The sequence below is a fragment of the Myripristis murdjan genome, chromosome 13, assembly GCF_902150065.1.
Source record: "Myripristis murdjan chromosome 13, fMyrMur1.1, whole genome shotgun sequence".
Classification (NCBI taxonomy): Eukaryota; Metazoa; Chordata; class Actinopteri; order Holocentriformes; family Holocentridae; genus Myripristis; species Myripristis murdjan.
In genome coordinates, this window is record NC_043992.1 from 2662501 (window position 1) to 2680522 (window position 18022).

General features: G+C 40.8%; 1 protein-coding gene and 1 long non-coding RNA gene across 2 annotated transcripts in view; one reads left to right on the plus strand and one right to left on the minus strand.

Moving 5' to 3' along the window:
- The window catches only part of LOC115370710 (uncharacterized), a 7778-nt gene extending 766 nt beyond the window's left edge, over positions 1-7012 (minus strand). Inside the window, exon 1 of the long non-coding RNA XR_003929275.1 lies at positions 6921-7012. This is a non-coding gene — a long non-coding RNA (uncharacterized LOC115370710). The remainder of the gene's footprint in view (positions 1-6920) is intronic.
- LOC115370702 (uncharacterized) lies at positions 6513-11523 on the plus strand. The gene is made up of 4 exons (XM_030067841.1): positions 6513-6604; positions 7001-7202; positions 8085-8423; positions 10553-11523. Exons 1-4 carry the CDS (start codon positions 6535-6537, stop codon positions 10689-10691), a joined length of 750 nt encoding a protein of 249 aa, XP_029923701.1. The 5' UTR covers positions 6513-6534; the 3' UTR covers positions 10692-11523.
- Positions 11524-18022: the final 6499 nt, after the last annotated feature.

The window sequence follows — 18022 nt, forward strand, 5'->3', positions numbered from 1 at the left end:
ACTGGAGCCCAGTGTCAAAACCCACTTGGATGTGGACTGAGACACTGGCTATAGGTCTTCACTGCAGTATTGACAATGGTGACTCAAACTTGAGCATGATGGTAAATGGACTGCATTTCTATAGCACTTTTCTAGTCTACTGACTACTCAAAGTGCTTTACAATGTCTGCCTCACATTCACCCATTCACACACACATTCACATACTGATAGCATTTGTGCATAATGAATGCTGCCCTCAGCTACAATGGTACAATTTGGACTCTTCATAAAGATACCATTAAATTAATTAAATTCATCCTATATTGTCCTTTATATCATGAAATATGACAAATAGTCTGAATAAAGTCCATGTCCCAGATTTAGATTTGATAGCTACTGAGAATGGAGCTTTGACGAATACCATTTTGATATCATTTTTGCATTTACTGAATATCTTTTTAAAGTGTGGGATCGGAGGAGAAAAGGAACATATGACAGATGAATTTCTCCTTGTATTGGTTTATGCATGCAGATGCAGATCTTTCGACAACAATTCGTTGTTGTTGCATTATGGGATATCTCCTAGAATACTGTCTGTAGGAGGTTTAACTTCATGGTCACGCCTGGATGATGTTCATGTACTGTGAACTGACAGTGGGTTAACACACCACAATGTTTTATTATTCCATGTGGTATGGCTCAAATAAATGACCAGACAGGAAAATAAGATATTCATTCATTAATTCATTCAAATGTCATATATGTGGTCACACTCCGGTCGCTGTATGAATTCAGTCCAGTCTCTATCTTGTGGATCTGCAGGTCTGGCACTACGGTCAAGATCTCGGGCGTGACCCCCAGCAACCCGCCTCCTGTCCGAGTCCAACCCAAAATAACAGCCTGTGGCCCCGTGCGACAAGGTACCATCCTCATGATAACATTTTCAGCACAACATGACATGTTCATGTTGAATATTGAACAGTTGGAAATTTTTTAATCTAATTATCCTCATTGAAACAAGTACTTAAAAGGACCAATGCGAGCATCGATATAAAGGTATTATGAAAAGTAAGGAATCAGTAGGTGTGTGGTTTTAAAACACGACATGGAGGCAACCACGAAGTGCCTTTAAACTGTGGAATAATCCACTGAAACAAGTGGATAATCCCACTTATTCCATGATTTAGTACCTACATAAAAGGAAAGAGGAGGAAACAGTACAAAAAATTCCACTGGTGAGTTTTCCTTCCCGGTAGTTAGTTCATCCAGTCGATAACTCAGCTGGGCTGCTGCAGTTGGTAACAAGTCAGCTTTCACAGATGTTGCTATGGCTACACAATACATCATGGGTAGCGGATGGATGTAAAACGGTGATTAAACTTGAGCCAAACTCTGTGTGCAATACATGGTTTTAACACACACCTGCCAGCCAATCAGAAAACAGTATTCAACCAGACCATATGAATCCAAGTCATAGAAGGTCATGTCAGTATAAAAAGCTGGGTAAACACTATCCTGCAAATAAAATTGGTAAGTAAATTGAGTTAAGGTTTTCTTTTTCCCCTCCCTGTGCATAGCAGACTCATTTTTCCAATTACTGTATGGTCACTTGCTTTCGCCTCTCTTCTCATCTCCTCTTGTCTCTTCATCTTTGCTCTCTTCTCTTTTTGCACAATGCTCCTCAGCTCCAGGTGGAGAGAAGGCCTCTGTGGTGCCAGTCAATGGGACGCACACGCTGCTGTTGTCAGCTTACCAGGAGCACCGCACAGACAAACGAGAGGTCAGAGTGAGCTGTTCTGTTCCCTCAATGGCTGGAGCAAGGCACCACTACAACCGAGTTAGAGGTTCAGTACCCACTAGGGGCCACTTAAACTCAGTTTGTTTGCACTCATGTGAGTTGCAGTGGACATAAAACATCCACAGTTGTGAAATGTGTTTCACAGATGAAAATATGTTATTTTCAAGACAAACACAAAAAAACTCTATTGTAAAAAAAACTTTTTTTTTTGCTGAAGATGAAGACCTATAGAGGGCCTTTTAAATCAGATAGATTTCCTTTTAAAATCAGTTGTGTTTTTCTATAGAAGTCATCAATTAATCTGTTGTCACTTACCTTAGTCACTTATCTTGCCCCACCTGCTCCTCTCAATGGGTTTGATGACCCAAGGTCAATCAAACCCCATCAGTCAAATCTAATGAGTAGGGATGAGCAAATTCACTACACAAACCAAACCAAAAAAAAAAAAAAAAAACACAGCGGTTGAAGACTAAATCCCCTAATGTGAGCACACCTGCCTTCATTAAGAGGTTCTGATGTGGAAACTGAATTCAGTTTTTGTGCTCCCTCAGATGTGAGGTTAGGTGACGCCGTGCACTCAGTTTAGCAGCAAAACAACCACTAGGTGCTGCCAAATTATTTACATTGGAATAACTGAAAACGTAAGGAAGTTTCAATAGCTTGTAAAACAAATGTCTCTAACTGTCCTTATTTTTGTCTTTGTCTGTCCTCCAGGTCCGTGTTCTCGCTGTGGCGATGAGGAGCGAGGAGATAGTTTATCGCTGTTTCCTCTGTTGCCAGGGTCAAGACATCTCCACACAACTCTACCTCTCTGAGGCTCAAGCCAGCTTCCACTGGAACCACTTTGATTTTGCATATGGGACAGCAGACATCATGTGTCCTCTCCCCTCAGACTGTCATACCCCCTCTTACATCGCCGTGACGTCAGCTGCTGAAGCCGACTCTCAAGGTACTGAGTACTGAGTGTCCTGGCAGTAAAAGTGACTGAGCTCCTTTTTCCAAACAGTAACCGTGATGCAAACTGCATGCTTTTAAAGGGGCATAACACTCAACTGAAGTGAGGACTCTGTAGACTCACATAACCACACTCATACATTGCAGTTGAGTCTACATGGTTCTCATCGCCAGGCCAACTCATTGGTATTTTTCACCTTTTCTTCACTCTTATTCCACATTTTTTTCCAGTTGGGTCTAAATGGTCCTTGCTGCAGTATTTCACTGTGCAGCTTTTATTGTGAAAATTTGGAAGTAATAAAAACAACCAACAAAGTAGAAGCAGGTTCCTCATCTCATTTTTGCTGGCTGAGCTTTTATTGTGAAAGGTTCCACAAGGTTCATTGATCATTTGTTCCCTGTGATAAACATGATTTAAAATGTAGTGAAGTACAAAACTCAAGCAAAAATGTACTTGAATAAATGTAATAATAGTGACTTTAAAAAAAATACTCAAAGTACGCAAAAACAACTCAGTTACAGTAACATGAGTAAATGTAATTAGTTGCTTCCTCCCGTGGACACAGACCAGCATCAAATAATATTTCCAGATGCTTAGGATTTGTCTGTGTCTGAACTCAGTGGTGGTCATGTTGGAAGTTGGTGTGAGTTGCTGCAGCTGTTGTGTAAACCTAGCATGTTGTTTGCAGCTAAATCAAATTAAAAAATTGTCTCAGAATTTGAAATAGTGTTCACTATTCCACGTGGAATCCTGTTGGAAATAATTTAATTACACAACCTGCTTTAAGGTTCTGAGGAGAGTTCACGGAAATCAACATAATAAAAAGCATCTAAAGCTCTTGGGAAAATTCTGTTTTTGTCTGAATAACAAACTTGCTAATTAATTGAGATTGCTCTTCACCTCTGAATCTGATGCAGGTGAGGGTCCGCCGGTGTTTTTGGAGGTGATGAACCAGAAGGCCAAGAATGATTCGTTCCCTCACAACTTCACTGTGTGCATTTCTGCTATGTTTGACTTCACCAATGTGATGCAGGTAACATCATAACTCCAGGTTTACTCTTCTCTCTGTTCTGTTCTTCTGTTCTGTTTTGTTTTTTTTTTTTTTTTTTTTTTTTTTGTTGTTGTTGTTGTTTTTTTTGTATATTGTCTTTCATTTTGTGTAACAGCTCATTTTGTGTTTTGTTACGTGGGAGGAAAGGTGCACACTATCCATAAAGTTGCAGTATTAGAAGCTTTAAAGCAAAATTTCAACCCCTTTAATTAAAAGTTCAAAAAGTGCAAGTTCCTCTGCAGTAATTTTTTTGCGCCTGATGGCTATTTTCAGCAGAAAACAGACAAATAAACAAAATGACAGACTAATCACTGTCATTGATCAAAAATGTACTTCAGTATTTCATACACCATAAATTCATGTATTCCATCTTTCGTCTTTTTTCCCACCTGTTTTGAAATCAGTGAGCTCATGATTTGCCTGCTGTCTATCTTCCCATTTTTACCAAGCAAACTTTCAAGCCAAATTAAAGTTAAATTAATGAACAACTAAAAGGTCAGTGAACAGATTTTTTTTTTAACAACATTCATACCAATTTCAAGTAACATTAAGTCTAGTGGATGGAGCTAGACCGAAAGAATAACCGTCACGGTGCGCAAATAATGTCAAACCGCCATTAAACTTAATAACACCACACACAGACCACATGATGAACAACACACAGACAAACTAAACAACCAAACAAGGAACATGAGCCAAACAGTTAACTAGGCTCAGTAAATGTCTGCTGGCCAAAAGCATGCTGGGAAACTCCACTGACTGGACACAGAAGTCATTTCCACCACATTTTTTCACAGCTAGATTTCTTTTGATTTGCAGAATCCAGAGTCCTTAGAGTGGATTTCTTGAACCTGTGTAGTTTTAATAAGCAGGAATTTCATATACGTAATATTTCTTTGTGGTTAAAAATCTTACGATTACAAAAAAAATCACCTCTGATTTGAGCCACATCCACTTTTTCCCAAATCCAAGTAATTTTGCCCCAAAGCAAATACAAATACAAATAGTGGTGCCTCCAAACAACTTGGTTCAAAGCATAGATCAATAACTAGTAGTAAGAGTATTTCTGTGAACTAGTGGTATCTTTTTTTCACAGCAGTTAACCACAGATGGTAAACTAAATATTTTGGTTAAAATCTAGTAAACTTACAATGTTATTTCTAGTAAGGTATACTATTTGCATTTACAGTGTATAGAATATTCCTCTATACATCTGCTGTTTTACATATCCTGTAACATAGCAGAGAGGTCGGAGCAGCGGCCATTTTTTTGTGTGTTTTTATTACATGCGGCCATTTTAAAGGCTTAACATCTGTATCAACCAACTTGCAGCAAATTGCTGGACCAAGTGATGGGCTTGAACAGTTTGTGCATGAGAGCATCTATAAAACACCTGTGGCTAGGTGAGGCAGCTCAGTGCCTGTAATGTAACATAGAAATGTGAGAAGCATTAACTGTGAACTGTGACCCTTTCAGCTGGCCCAGAGTATGGAGATGCTGCAGCTGCTGGGGGTGAGCAGAGTGGTCATCTACAAGACCAACTACAGCCCAGGCACACAGCAGCTGCTGGACTACTACGTACACAAAGGTGGAGTAGGCTCTGTGTGTGTGTGTGTGTGTGTGTGTGTGTGTGTGTGTGTGTGTGTGTGTGTGTGTGTGTGTGTGTGTGTGTGTGACAGCAATCTTATCAGCTGCAAATGGTTGTCAGAAATTAATTTTTGCGTCTATGTGTATGAGTGGATCAGTTGAATGTTAAAATCATTTCTGGGAGGACCATGTTACCCCATGAACACGCCACACAACTACACACAGCAACAGACAAAACTGCCTTCAAGCACTTCCCTATCATTGTAACAGCAGCTGCTGCAGCTGCAACACATTTTTACACTATTTTCTCTAGTTTTACTGCATCAAAGTGTGCTTAAATGAACCATATCCTTCTTTGATTTTTACTGATTTTATATTCCAGATCTGAGCTTGTGAGGGTTCGAGCCATGGAACCCTGTTGTTGTATTCTGTTTCTCCTTCTGCAGCTGCTGCTGCCCCTTTTTCGCAGTCACACACTTCCTTTGCAGGCTGACAGAGCTCGACTCCAAACACAGACACAGCTAATTTTGCATCGATGGGTGTTATAGGCATGGACTAGATGCCGATAGTCCAATACCACCATCTAGTCAATGAGTTTCAACAGCTTTTAACTTTGCCCCTGACTGACCAAGAGACTCTGGGCTGGTGTCAGCTGATGTGGAAGCTCATGCAACTTTCCTAAAAAGTGCTCATGTTCATCACATTATTTTTACTGCAATTTCACATTTAAAAAATGCTTCAAAAGAACCTTCTGTAGAATTTCCAACATTGAAGAAGTTATGAATAACCGAAATATGCTTGACTGTCTCACTGAGGCCTAGGGCAAAATTTGGTGGCAACTGTCCATGAGCAGAAAATAGATGTTAACGTTAAACATTGCAAACGTTTGGCATGAAACGTTGCAAACTGCTGCTGAATGCTCAGTAAATGTAGGGTCCAAACTGCAAACCACATGGTGCAGGGGTGTCAAACTCGTGCCATGGAGGGCCAAGAGGCTGCAGGTTTTCATTCCAACCAACAACTCCACCAGGTGATTTCACTGATTAGTCCCGCCTCTCTGTTTCAAGGTAGGGTGATCAGTGAAATCACCTGGTGGAGTTGTTGGTTGGAATGAAAACCTGCAGCCTCTTGGCCCTCCATGGCACGAGTTTGACACCACTGACATGGTGGCAGTGATTAGAACACATTTAAAAGCATGCGTCAATATGAAATTTCATCAGTACAGAGTCCTCGGTGAGCAGTACAACAAAATAAAATTTTCATTTTCACCAAAATTACATCAGGAAGCACTATGGCAAATGTTCAAACCTTAAAGCAACCCAGTGTAGCTTGTGGTGCAATAGTGCACATTAGGAAACGTGAGTTACCATTTTCTTCAAGGGATGACATATTACACACTCTGCTGTAAACAACTCTCAAGACATTTACAAAGACCGACTTTGGAATATTTTAAGTTTCTACTGTTGATCTCACCCTTCTTTTGTGACTGAGGTAGATCCTCAGGTGAAATCAGTACTAATGAGTGGTAATGTTTATGCATTCACCTCACCTGCAGTTCAGTTCCACAGTAGATTAAATATTCAGTATATTTGTCCATCCACTCTAAAATCTCTGCTGTGTCTCTCACAGGTTTTATTGAGGTGATTCCCTGGTCGATGGCCGATTATCTGAATGTGTCTCGAGGTTTTGAGCCTCAGCGTGACCCTGGTGACCTTCACTACTATGGCCAGATCCCCGCTCTCAACGACTGTGTCTACAGATACATGTATCGCAGCAAATATGTGGCCCTGCACGATATGGATGAACTCATTCTGCCTCAAACAGTGGACAGGTACTGTTCTCTTTTATGTGAGCTGGCAAACATGAAGACTTTGGTTAAAATTCAGCATTTAAAAATTCTGCCTTTTGATTTTGGATAACAATGGAAAAGAAAATCCACTGTTGAATATTGTTTATCTGAAATATTAAAGACCAATTTGTATTGCTTCCATATTTTACAACTTGACGATTTCTGCTAATACCCCTTTCCCACAAACAAAGACCCAGCTCCATTCTGGATCACACACCAAATTTTGAACCATTCTTTGCATTTCCACCAAAAAAAAAAAAAAAGATTGGTTCCTGCATAGAAAAGTTGGTTTGTTTATTATTTTACAAGGAAAGATAAAGATAACTACCAAGGAACTTTGCTGTCTGGTTAAAAATAGTGGCTAAAATGTTTTGGCCAAAAACAGATTCCGTCACACTTGCTGACAGAAGAAATTGATATGAGAGAAAAAGGAAAGCTCATATTCATTCATGGCAGTGTGTTGTTTACAGTGCTGTTTTACTATGCAGGAGTATCATTGCACACTGCAGTCTTTACAATGTTTAGCACATATTTGTTCTTAACAAATTGCCATCATGTAGTTTGTCTTTCACATCACCACATAAGCTTAAGGCAATATTACCCAGCATGCCACTTCACCACATTTCACTCATGCACCTGCTGCCTCTGAAGCACTTCTTTACTTCACCCAACTACCTTTCTGAGGGAAATCTAACAGTAACTGTGTTGTCTGTTTAACATTTTCTGATGAGTGTGGGTTATTAGTAGTGTGCATATGTGTGTGTGTGTGTGTGCGTGCGTGTGTGTGTGTAGGGTTAATATTGACTTAAGGCTTGAAGAGAGAAATTGTGCTGATTTAATTAAGAATAATGATTCTGTTTCTAGCTGGAGGGAGCTGCTGCCTCTGTTGGAGCTGAATTACGGCGTTGACTTCTGCTACAAATTTGAGAACTACGTGTTTCCCAACACGTTCAAGTTGCCTCCTCCAACCCCGCAACCTCGTCATCACCTGCCAGAAAAATGTTGCCCCAGCTGGCAAAGTGTATCTGGGGTTAACATCCTGGAGCACCTGTACCATGAACCTGACAACTTCATGAGGTACAGCAACCACAAGATCATTGTCAACCCCAGAGTGGTGTTCGCCCCCACCGTCCACGGTGTGCTGAAATCAGAGAAGGGCTGTACGTGGGTTCACAAAAGCTTCGCACGGATGTACCACACAAGGTAGGTTGTGTGTTGTGTATACAAACTGTGTTCCCACTAAATCATATGAGGTTTAAAACTAGGCCCACTACTTTTTGAGTATGTGACTGTGGGGAGAATTTGAACCATTTATTTTCAGGTTGAGGTAAATCAAACTCACCACTACATGTCTGCAGTGCCCTGGTTACTCAAGCTATCGCCCTTTCTGGTGCTCATCTTTATGTGTAGGGGAGAGTGGGGTAAATAGTGCCAATTTTTACTTAAAGTGCCTTTAAAGCGAGGGGATTACAGTAATGCCTCCAACTAAAATATGCACATATAGTTTAGGATGTTGTGCATCCCTGGGAACAATCACTTTGGATCTTATATAAACTGTTTGAGAAATATAGCTTTCGAAAAAAAAAAGTGGTTTTGTGGCACAACTTGCCCCCGGTGCGGGGTAAATTGTGCCATTAGAGAGAATACACTGGGGTAAATTGTGCCATTGATAATTGAAGTAAAACAGATCATTTTAATCTCACAAATGATAATGCTATATAAAAGCAAAACAAATTCAACACAAAATTATTTATTTAACATTTATTTATTATTTTAACAAGATCACAGGCCACTTTTCTATAACAAGGCCTAGCGCCACATGAACACATACCCAGAACAAAATAAAAATTCCAAAATAAGCACCTGCAAATCATCTTCATCTGAATCTGAATAGTTTTAGTGATCAAAGGTAAGAAGACAATGTACAATAACAATCAAATACAATAAAGTAATATATAGTATATAATCACAAGTTGTTCCACTGGCACAACTTACCCCAGGCCCTTTGGCACAAATTACCCCAAGCCCACCATTTTGAAAAAAATGCATCCCCCAGCTGTTTTGAGCTAACATCATGCTAACTGTATAGACTCATGGTGTAGCTTACTAAAGTACTAAAACCTGTGTGAACTGTTTTCAAAGTTTTCTATAATTGTTCAAACACAGCAATCAAAAAACCTTGATAATGGAAATTTTACTTTGGAGGGCAAAAAAATGTTTTTTGAACTGAAATGTGCTTTCCTCTCAAGCCATGTGTCTCCCTTCTTTGCAGGATGAGTAAAGTGGATGCCTCTTCAAAAATATGTGGTCACATGACCGACTTCTTCTATGGTTTTCTAGATAACAGGGGTGTCACTACTTGCCCCTTGGCACAAATTACCCCACTCTCCCCTATATTTAATAATGTGTTTTGTTTGCTTGTTTTATTGTGACTATATCGTGCATGTTCCTCTGCAAACCACGCTTCCTTTGCTGCCTAGCCAGCAAAGGAAATTGTCTTCATCTGATTTCCTTTCAAAGACTTGCATGTAGGGGGACGCAGCTCTGTTGATGACAGGGTATAGATCTCTTAAAGGTATACTCCACAACATTTTGGGCGAAATCCCCTTTTTCTGACTTCTCCAGACTGAGACAAGATGATCAGTACCATTTTCACCTCTGTACATCCAGTGGTTCTGTTCCTATAGGTAGCATTTCCTGTTAGCTTAGCATAAAGAGCCTGGCTCAATCAAAGTGGAAAAATAAACCTTACAGCAACTCTGAAGTTATTTTATTTACACAGTGCATCTTGTGTATTTGATATCAGCATCTTGGAATTTTTAAAGAAAAAAGGTATTTTAGGAGTGTGGGGATCACTGCAACAGACGGAAGGATAAATGTGACTGTAGTTTCACCATCTAACTTCTCCTGAAACCACTCTGATTTTTTAAAGAAATATTCCAAGATGTGTATTTCAGATTCACAAGATAACACTGTGCAAATAAGACAGCTTCAGAGCTGCTGTAAGGTTTATTTTTTCACTTTGACAGAGCCAGGCTAACACCTCCCATAGACTTCAAGTTTTTATGCTAAGCTAACACAAAACGCTACATGTACGAACCAAACCACCGGACGTTCACAGGTGAAAATGGTATTAAATGGTATTGAACATCTTGTAACAGTCTTGGGAAGTCAGAAAAAGGGGATTTTGCCCAAAATGTTGTAAGTCCCCCCTCAACCAACCACCATACCCGAACCCAGAAAAAGAATATATGGTGCTCTGAGTAAAATCTAAAACTGCCCACCATGGTTGCACGCTTATCCTATATTTGAACTGTTTGCTTCCTCTCCAGGCCTCCAGCGCTGAGAGATTTGACAGCAGACCAGCTGGTTTATGACGACCGACTGCTCGGCTACAGCGCTCGCCTCATTCTCGCTGTCAATGCTGTGCTCCAAAAGGCTGGACTCATTCAGGAGGAAAGCACACAATAACTGGGAGTGAGTGTGTGTGTGTGTGTGTGTGTGTGTGTGTGTGTGTGTGTGTGTGTGAGTGTGTGTGAGTGTGTGCCACGCCTACCTCCAAAAATGGACACCAGAGAAAATGGACAAAAAATGCACATGTGTCTGTCACTGCATGGGACACCACCAATACCAAAGAAAAAGACAATCAAACAATGCAAATGCCCCTAAAACAGGATTTGTCCACACTGGTATCTTTCACTTCTGACAGGTGGCGGCCACAGAACTTGAACTGGAGAAGAACGGACTTTGCTGTTCAGTGCAACAAAGCGTGGCGGCCATTTTTATGTGAATTGTTGCCATTGCCACCGTTGCACAGGGCACACCTCCATATTTCACTTGGTGGAATACACATTAACAATTAACGTTTATTCACTGCAGCACAATATACCTTCTCAAGCCAATGTGCCACACTTTACCGCCCTAAATGTCCGTTGTCACTGTAGCAACTAACCATAATTGCCATTATATTCTGGACTAACCAAATGACCACACCAAACTGTGCCATGTCCACTCCATTCAAGTTCTGTGGTGACGGCATTATTCATGGGATGCATCATGCTTACTGGTGTGTGTGTGTGTGTGGTTGTATTTCTATTCTACACAGGGTCGAATATCCTCACAGGGATAGAAATATGAGAACATTGGTTTAGAATTAATGTTACACTATGTAGTTTGTGACCGCTAGTGGCATTTTTAGTACCTCAGGTCCCCATATTGTTTGCATACCTCCTTCTTCCAGTGCATCATATTCCAGAATAAGCTTTAAAGGTGTCTTTTAAAGGAATATTCCAATGTTTTGGGAGGGAAAAAAAACCTAATTCCATTTTACGCAGACTGAGACAAGATGTTGGATACCATTTTCACCTCTGTACGTCCAGTGGTTCAGTTCCTATGAATAGCAATTCCAGTTAGCTCAGCACAAAGACTTGAAATCTATGATCATTAGCTTGTCATTAGCTTAGATCAATCAAAAGAGGAAAAATAAACCTTACAGCAACTCCAAAGAAGCCTTATTTAGATTGGAATAAAAGATTCCAAGGCGTATATTGATCCACTGGGTAAATAAGACCACTTCAGAGTTGCTGTAAGGTTAACTTTTCCACTTTCCACAGCTACAACATTATCTCATCATAATTATTTCATTGCGATTCATCATTATTTTCAAAAGAGCTTCCAACATCGGACTCTCTCCCCCCACACTTCTAACTGCCTCCACTTTTTAATTGTATCAGTGTTGTTACTTCTCCATATGTTTTAATTTATCTGCTTTATTTTTTTTGTAATATTGTTTATTTCATGTCATTTTATCTCCTCTTACTGTAAAATATCTTGGAGTACCAAGAAAAGCATTATACAAATAAAATGAGGTATTATTTGAGGTATTGTTTATTTAGCTTTGAACATAATCCATACAAATAACTTGCACCCAACACTGTGTTATTGTTTACAATAATTGTTATTGTTTGTTTTGCATGTGTAATATGTCACCTCCTTGTGCTTTAGAGTGCTGATCAGGCCACATATTTTTGTCTGAACCTGACCCAAGCCCCAGATTGTGCTTGTCCCCTGTCGCTAGGTTACATTTACCACCTGAAATGACTACCATGTTGCCTTCACTGTCGTCACGTAAACTCCAGCACTGCACAGGAAGTTGCCCTGAACAGAAAGTAGGTTGTTGTTGTTTTTTTTTTTCTTTCACACTAGAGTTCCACTAAAATAACACCGATGTGACCGAACCCGACCAAATCCTGGATATAATTTCTAAATTCAGGATCCATCAGGTGCCAGTGCACTATAGCACCACCACTGGTCAAAGACTACGTAGTATTTTTAACCTTTATTGATTAAATTAGTATCAGGATTAGGTCAAGACATGCTGTGGAGAGAGTAAGATTGTATTCGGCATTGATTTGCAGTGTGTGTGTGTGTGTGTGTGTGTGTGTGTGTCTGTCTGTCTGTGTGTGTGTGCTGGATTTAACGCCTCATCTGGCTTCCACTGCTGATAATAACTCAACTCAAAAGAAGGATAGACACAGAGTGAACTATAAATTTCTTTTTGCTCATTGACACTGATATATAACCAGGAACTTGTCGCCATCTGGCAAAACTGTGTGTGAGGTTCCAGCCCTGAGATTCAGAGTCCCAGTGGTGCAACCCAACAGGATGAGCCACATATTTACACCCCAGGCCACTGGTTTTCTTAACTCAAAAAGCTGAGAGTTGGATTTTGGAATGAATGAGTATTCAGTTTTTGTAGATGTTAAGTTATTTGACTGTTTTTTTTTTTTTTGGTTCCTAATCACAGTTGGTGCCTATGGTTGGTGAAATAACTGGTCTGACACTGTATAATTTAAAAATGAATAAAATCTCTTGATTGGCATTTTTCATTGCATATTAATTGCTTATTTTCATTACAATAACAATGTAATAAAAAGGTGATAAGCAAATTAGAAGAAAATGGCCTGAAAATTAACTACAAAGTAGTAAAGTTACAAGAAAATGACCAAAAAATCTGTTGGTAAATATACAAAACTATCAAAATTAGTAAAACAATCCTGGGGGGGGAAAAATGAAAGAAACTACAGGACAAATTCCATCCCCCTCACTTTTGAAATGGCTTTCGATATCAAAATATACTGTTACCATCACCTCTGTCCTTTTCAATGCCTGTTCCACCTCCTTACTGACTCTGGCTAGAGCATCGATTGTAGATCGTCCTTTTCTAAAGCCACTATGGTACTTGCCCAGTAACTCTCTCTGTTCCAGCATATATGATAGCCTATGTCCTATTATCCATGCATTTACATAAATAAGATGTCTGTGCAATGGGCCTGTAGCTGCCAGGATTATGAGGATCCTTCCCTGGCTTATTGAATGGTAGTATTGTTGCCCTTTTCCAACATCTCAGCATAATTCCATATCTGCAGAGTTTATTAAATAGTCTCAGTACTAGTTCAATGTTTCCACTGGTAGCTGCTGAAACATAGCATAACAAAGCCAGTCTTGTCCTGGGGCTGTATACCCAGTATCTTGCAAGGCTGTTTTGAGTTCTGACATTTTGAAGTCCACATCCAGAGTTGCCATCCTCTCCCCCACTGGCGGTTCTGGGGAGGGGCCAGCAGGGGCCAGTGCCCCCGTAACACTGAGTCTGGACCCCGCTGTGGCCCCCCCTCCGAACAAAGATTATACATTGTGATGCGGCTTTCACATAGCGTGCGGTTTGGGCCGCGCTCTGCGCTGTGTACGGCGCACATAGATCTATGACGGCGCACACTTGCGCAGAGCAGCGTGCACACGCGGGCCATTTCTTCTTGTGGTTGTTGGCTCTGTACAGGATACTTTAGAGATGCTGTGTCAAACATAAGGGCATCAGGGGGACGGTGCTGTTATTTCCTATTACTGACAAAGAAATGAGACAAATGAACTGGAGGGAAAACTGGTTCACTGCAGCCACAAAGAATAGAAGACATGTTAGTTTTTAATTTTTTTTATTTATACATTATTATTTTTTTTTTTTCCGTTGGGCAACAGGTAGTAGCCCTAAATGGATCTTGAATTGGAGCATTTTAAATTAAAAGCTGAAACTGAAAAAACAAAATTGGAAAGGACAAGACACACAAGACACACAAGACACACACACACACACACACACACACACACACACACACACCCCAGGTCCCGTCCCCGTATCAAGGAGCAGGCGCAGGCGGTATGGTATTAACGGCAACGACCGCAGTCTTCATGTCGGTGACCCTGACCAGAAGCCACGGAGCAGTTCTTGGCACATCATGGTGGCGCAGTCTGGACAACAGCACGGTCCTTGCGACCAGATGTTCAGCAGGCCAATGGACCGTCTCCATGACAACCGTGATGCAAGCATTGGCTCCTCCTAGCAGAAGAGAGCGCCTGCATCCGTCAGCATCACCAGTCTGTGGACCCTCATAGTCCAGTAATTTTGGGCCAAAATTGGGGTCAACCTAGGACAAATTGCAAGAGAAGCAAATTGCAAGAGTTTTTTTCTCTTGCAATTTGTCCTAGGTTTTTTCCTAAAATGACTGGACTAATAGTCTCTGCGCAGGCTGCACCGACCACCGGAGACCGGCCTGAGGGGCGCACCTGCTGTGCAGCTAGCAGAGCCAGCTGGAGAGCCCGCCTGGGAAAGGCCAGACTCGCTTGGTCTTTGCTCAGTCTGAGAGCAGATCCAGCAGATGTGGACACCCCCCCGCTGAACTTGGAGAGCGGACACACACTGCCGAGCGGCCAGCCCTATACAGGCGAGCCTAACCTGGTCTCAGACCAGCCGAAGACCAACTCCAGCATGTGCGACACACACCTGCTGCCGAGCCGGCTTTTTATGACCTCTGCTGCTCCGGCCAGTGACGTCACCAGTCAACCAGATGATGAGGACGCACGCGCAGCATAGACAACACCTGGGACAGTGCTCAGTACTTTACAGTCACCTGCACAGATATTTGTTTGTGACGGACGGCATGACGTCACAATGGCTACAGCTCTACATTCTGCATTGTTGATTGTTTTTTGTTTGTGTCCATGGACACTGAGTATGCAGGTAACACATCCGCTCAGTTAAAACAGGCTGTGGTGCTAGAGTTTGAAATCTGGTCTCAGCCTCAGTTGATGCTGAAATGACGATGAAATAGTCTGTGTGCGATTAAGATTAACATTGTTATGAGGTGATCCAGAATAAAATTGGAGACAAACAATTGGAACTGTAGAGTGTATGGACCTTTTGTTTTGCCACTTGTGCTCCTTGCTTGAGTTTGTAATGTTTCCAATGATGTGCAGTGTGTTTCCTGTCATTGTGTGTATTGTTGTTGAGCCTTGCTTTGTTCTAGCACCTCCAGCAGGCCAAAATGTTGTAGCAGCTGTAGTGGTGGTTGAAATTTTCTCTTGGTGTGTTTTTATCAGGCGGTAACTGGAACCAAGTTCCATAATCTGAATGCAGCTCTGTTTACACAAAGGCGTTCATCATGAAAGGCACGCATGCACAGCGTGCACGTATGTGGCGCTGGTTGCTACGCGACTGAAACAGACGCTAGGAAGTAGTTTTCCGTTCTGGCGCAATTTTTCTCTGGTGGACAGCACAGCAGCTTCGGATGCACCGTGTAAAGAGGCAAATCCATTTTTTAATTTATGAATTAGCTGAACTAATGCCTCTTAATAAATTATGTTACATGAATGAAGGCTGTATTTTTTTCTCATTTCTTGTGATTTCACCTGTTACCTGTTGTGTGTGTGACTTCACATGGAATTTTATAATAAATGTATGACTATACTGCATTGTCTTTGCAAGAGTAGTGCATATCTAATGATGTCAATCATCTAGATTTCTAAAAATAAACCCAGAGCAGTGCGCTCTTGCGCTCCGTGATCACATACACAATGAATGGCTGAGCCAGCCGCGGTCTGTGCTGTGCGCGTGCTATGTGAAAGCCGCTTTAGAGCGTTGCACCGCTGGAAAGGGCAGTCAGTTTTGTTGATCTACGGTGAAAACACCGAGCTCGAAAAGTCAACCACCTGACGAGAGGCAGTCAGAAGCAAGAAACGACTACCACGAACAATATTTTATTGTTACAAGGTAACAATAAGCTTTTAGAGTGTAAATATGATGATGATTTATTGATGAAGATAAGAAGACAGTGGTGTAATGAAGATGTGATGATGATGTTGATGAAACTGCCTGATAAAGATTTTAGAAGCAGGAGTTTGTACTAAGTGAGGAGTTTGTCTGTACTAAGGTTACACTGAAAAATAGGATGTCTCCACTATTTCTGTCTCTTATACTTGTGTCTCAAATGTGATATTTTGAACCATTCAGTTTGGTTACAATAGGTAATCACTAGCTTTATGGGTATAATCAGATATAATTTTGAGTCTTTGTCTTTTTTGCCCCGGGTTGAATGTGCCCCTCTGACAAAACCACTGGCCCCAGCCAGGCCCCTTCAGTAAAATTGGTCTAGAACTGCCACTGCTCTCCCCTTCGACCTATGCTAAAATTTTAACTGATTTCTTTTTCCCACTCGCTTGCTTAAACATGGACCAGACATCCCCTAAAGCAGTGGTTCCCAAACCAGTCCTCAAGGCCCAACTGTGCTGCAGGTTTTTGTTCCAGCTCTACTCTTGCACACCTGACCTGAAGGTCTTTGCACCTTCAGGTGCACCCTCTTCAGATAGATCTGTTTCAGCCAATCAGCATGAAGCCTTTAAATAGATGGTTAAATGGAAAGTTTAATTTCATGATAATGTCCACCATCCTGTTGTAATTTGATTATTACTTTCCACTCATTTCCTTTTGCTTGATCCACAGGTATCTCCCTCTCACTCTGACCGGCTCTTAATTTTTTGGCATTTCTAGCCCTACCAGCCTCACTGTCGTCCGACACACCTCTCACTCTTGCTAATTCTGTCCCTCTCTCTCTTTCATGTCCCTTCTCTGCCTCTGAGACCTGGATACCATCCATTTTATCTCATTCCCATTCATTCCCATCCGCCAGAAAAATATTCAATCCTAACTATGAGGGACGAAAAATGACAAAACAATAAATAAATGAATAAATAAATAAATACGCATATAAATATATAAATGCATAAATAATTAAATTAATAAATATTTCTACATTTATTTATTTATTTATTTCTGTTTTTATTCATGCATTTATTTATTTATTTGTGTATTTATACATTTATGCATGTATTTATTTATTTATTTTTACATTTATTTATTTATTTATTTATTTCTACATTTATTTATTCATTTGTGTATTTATATATTTATTTTTACATTTATTTATTTATACTTTTATTTATTTCTACATTTATTCATTTATTTATTCCTTCTTTTATTTCTACATTTATTTATTTATTTCTACATTTATTTATTTATTCCTACATTTATTTCTGTATTTCTACATTTCCACATTTATTTATTTCTGTATTTCTGTGTCGTATGTTAATAAGGTGGGCGGTTCTTACATTAGTCTTAAGCACGATTGGTTTGTGGGTGTGATCCTATCCACTGCTACTACCTGGACTGGCAGTAGCAGTGGATAGCAGTGAACTAGCTAGCTACCAGGGCATTAACAACGCCAGACTTCTTCATGCCGACTTTTCAATGTTGTCGACGTTACGTCGACCCGTCAACACCGGGAGATTTTTTGGGGGGCTAGCGGGGCTCCAACCGGAGGGAGGGAGGGGTTGTAGTGAAGCGCCGACCGGGCGACCGGGGGCGGGGGGGTGAGGAGGCTGTAGTGGAGCGCCGACCGTGTGTGTGGGGGTGTGTG

Coding starts and splice junctions, on each gene's coding strand:
- LOC115370702 (XM_030067841.1), top strand. CDS start 6,535: ATGGTGGCAGTGATTAGAACACATTTAAAAGCATGCGTCAATATGAAA. Junction 6,605..7,000: donor TCATCAGTACAGAGTCCTCG/GTGAGCAGTACA, acceptor TGTCTCTCACAG/GTTTTATTGAGGTGATTCCC. Junction 8,424..10,552: donor GCACGGATGTACCACACAAG/GTAGGTTGTGTG, acceptor CTTCCTCTCCAG/GCCTCCAGCGCTGAGAGATT.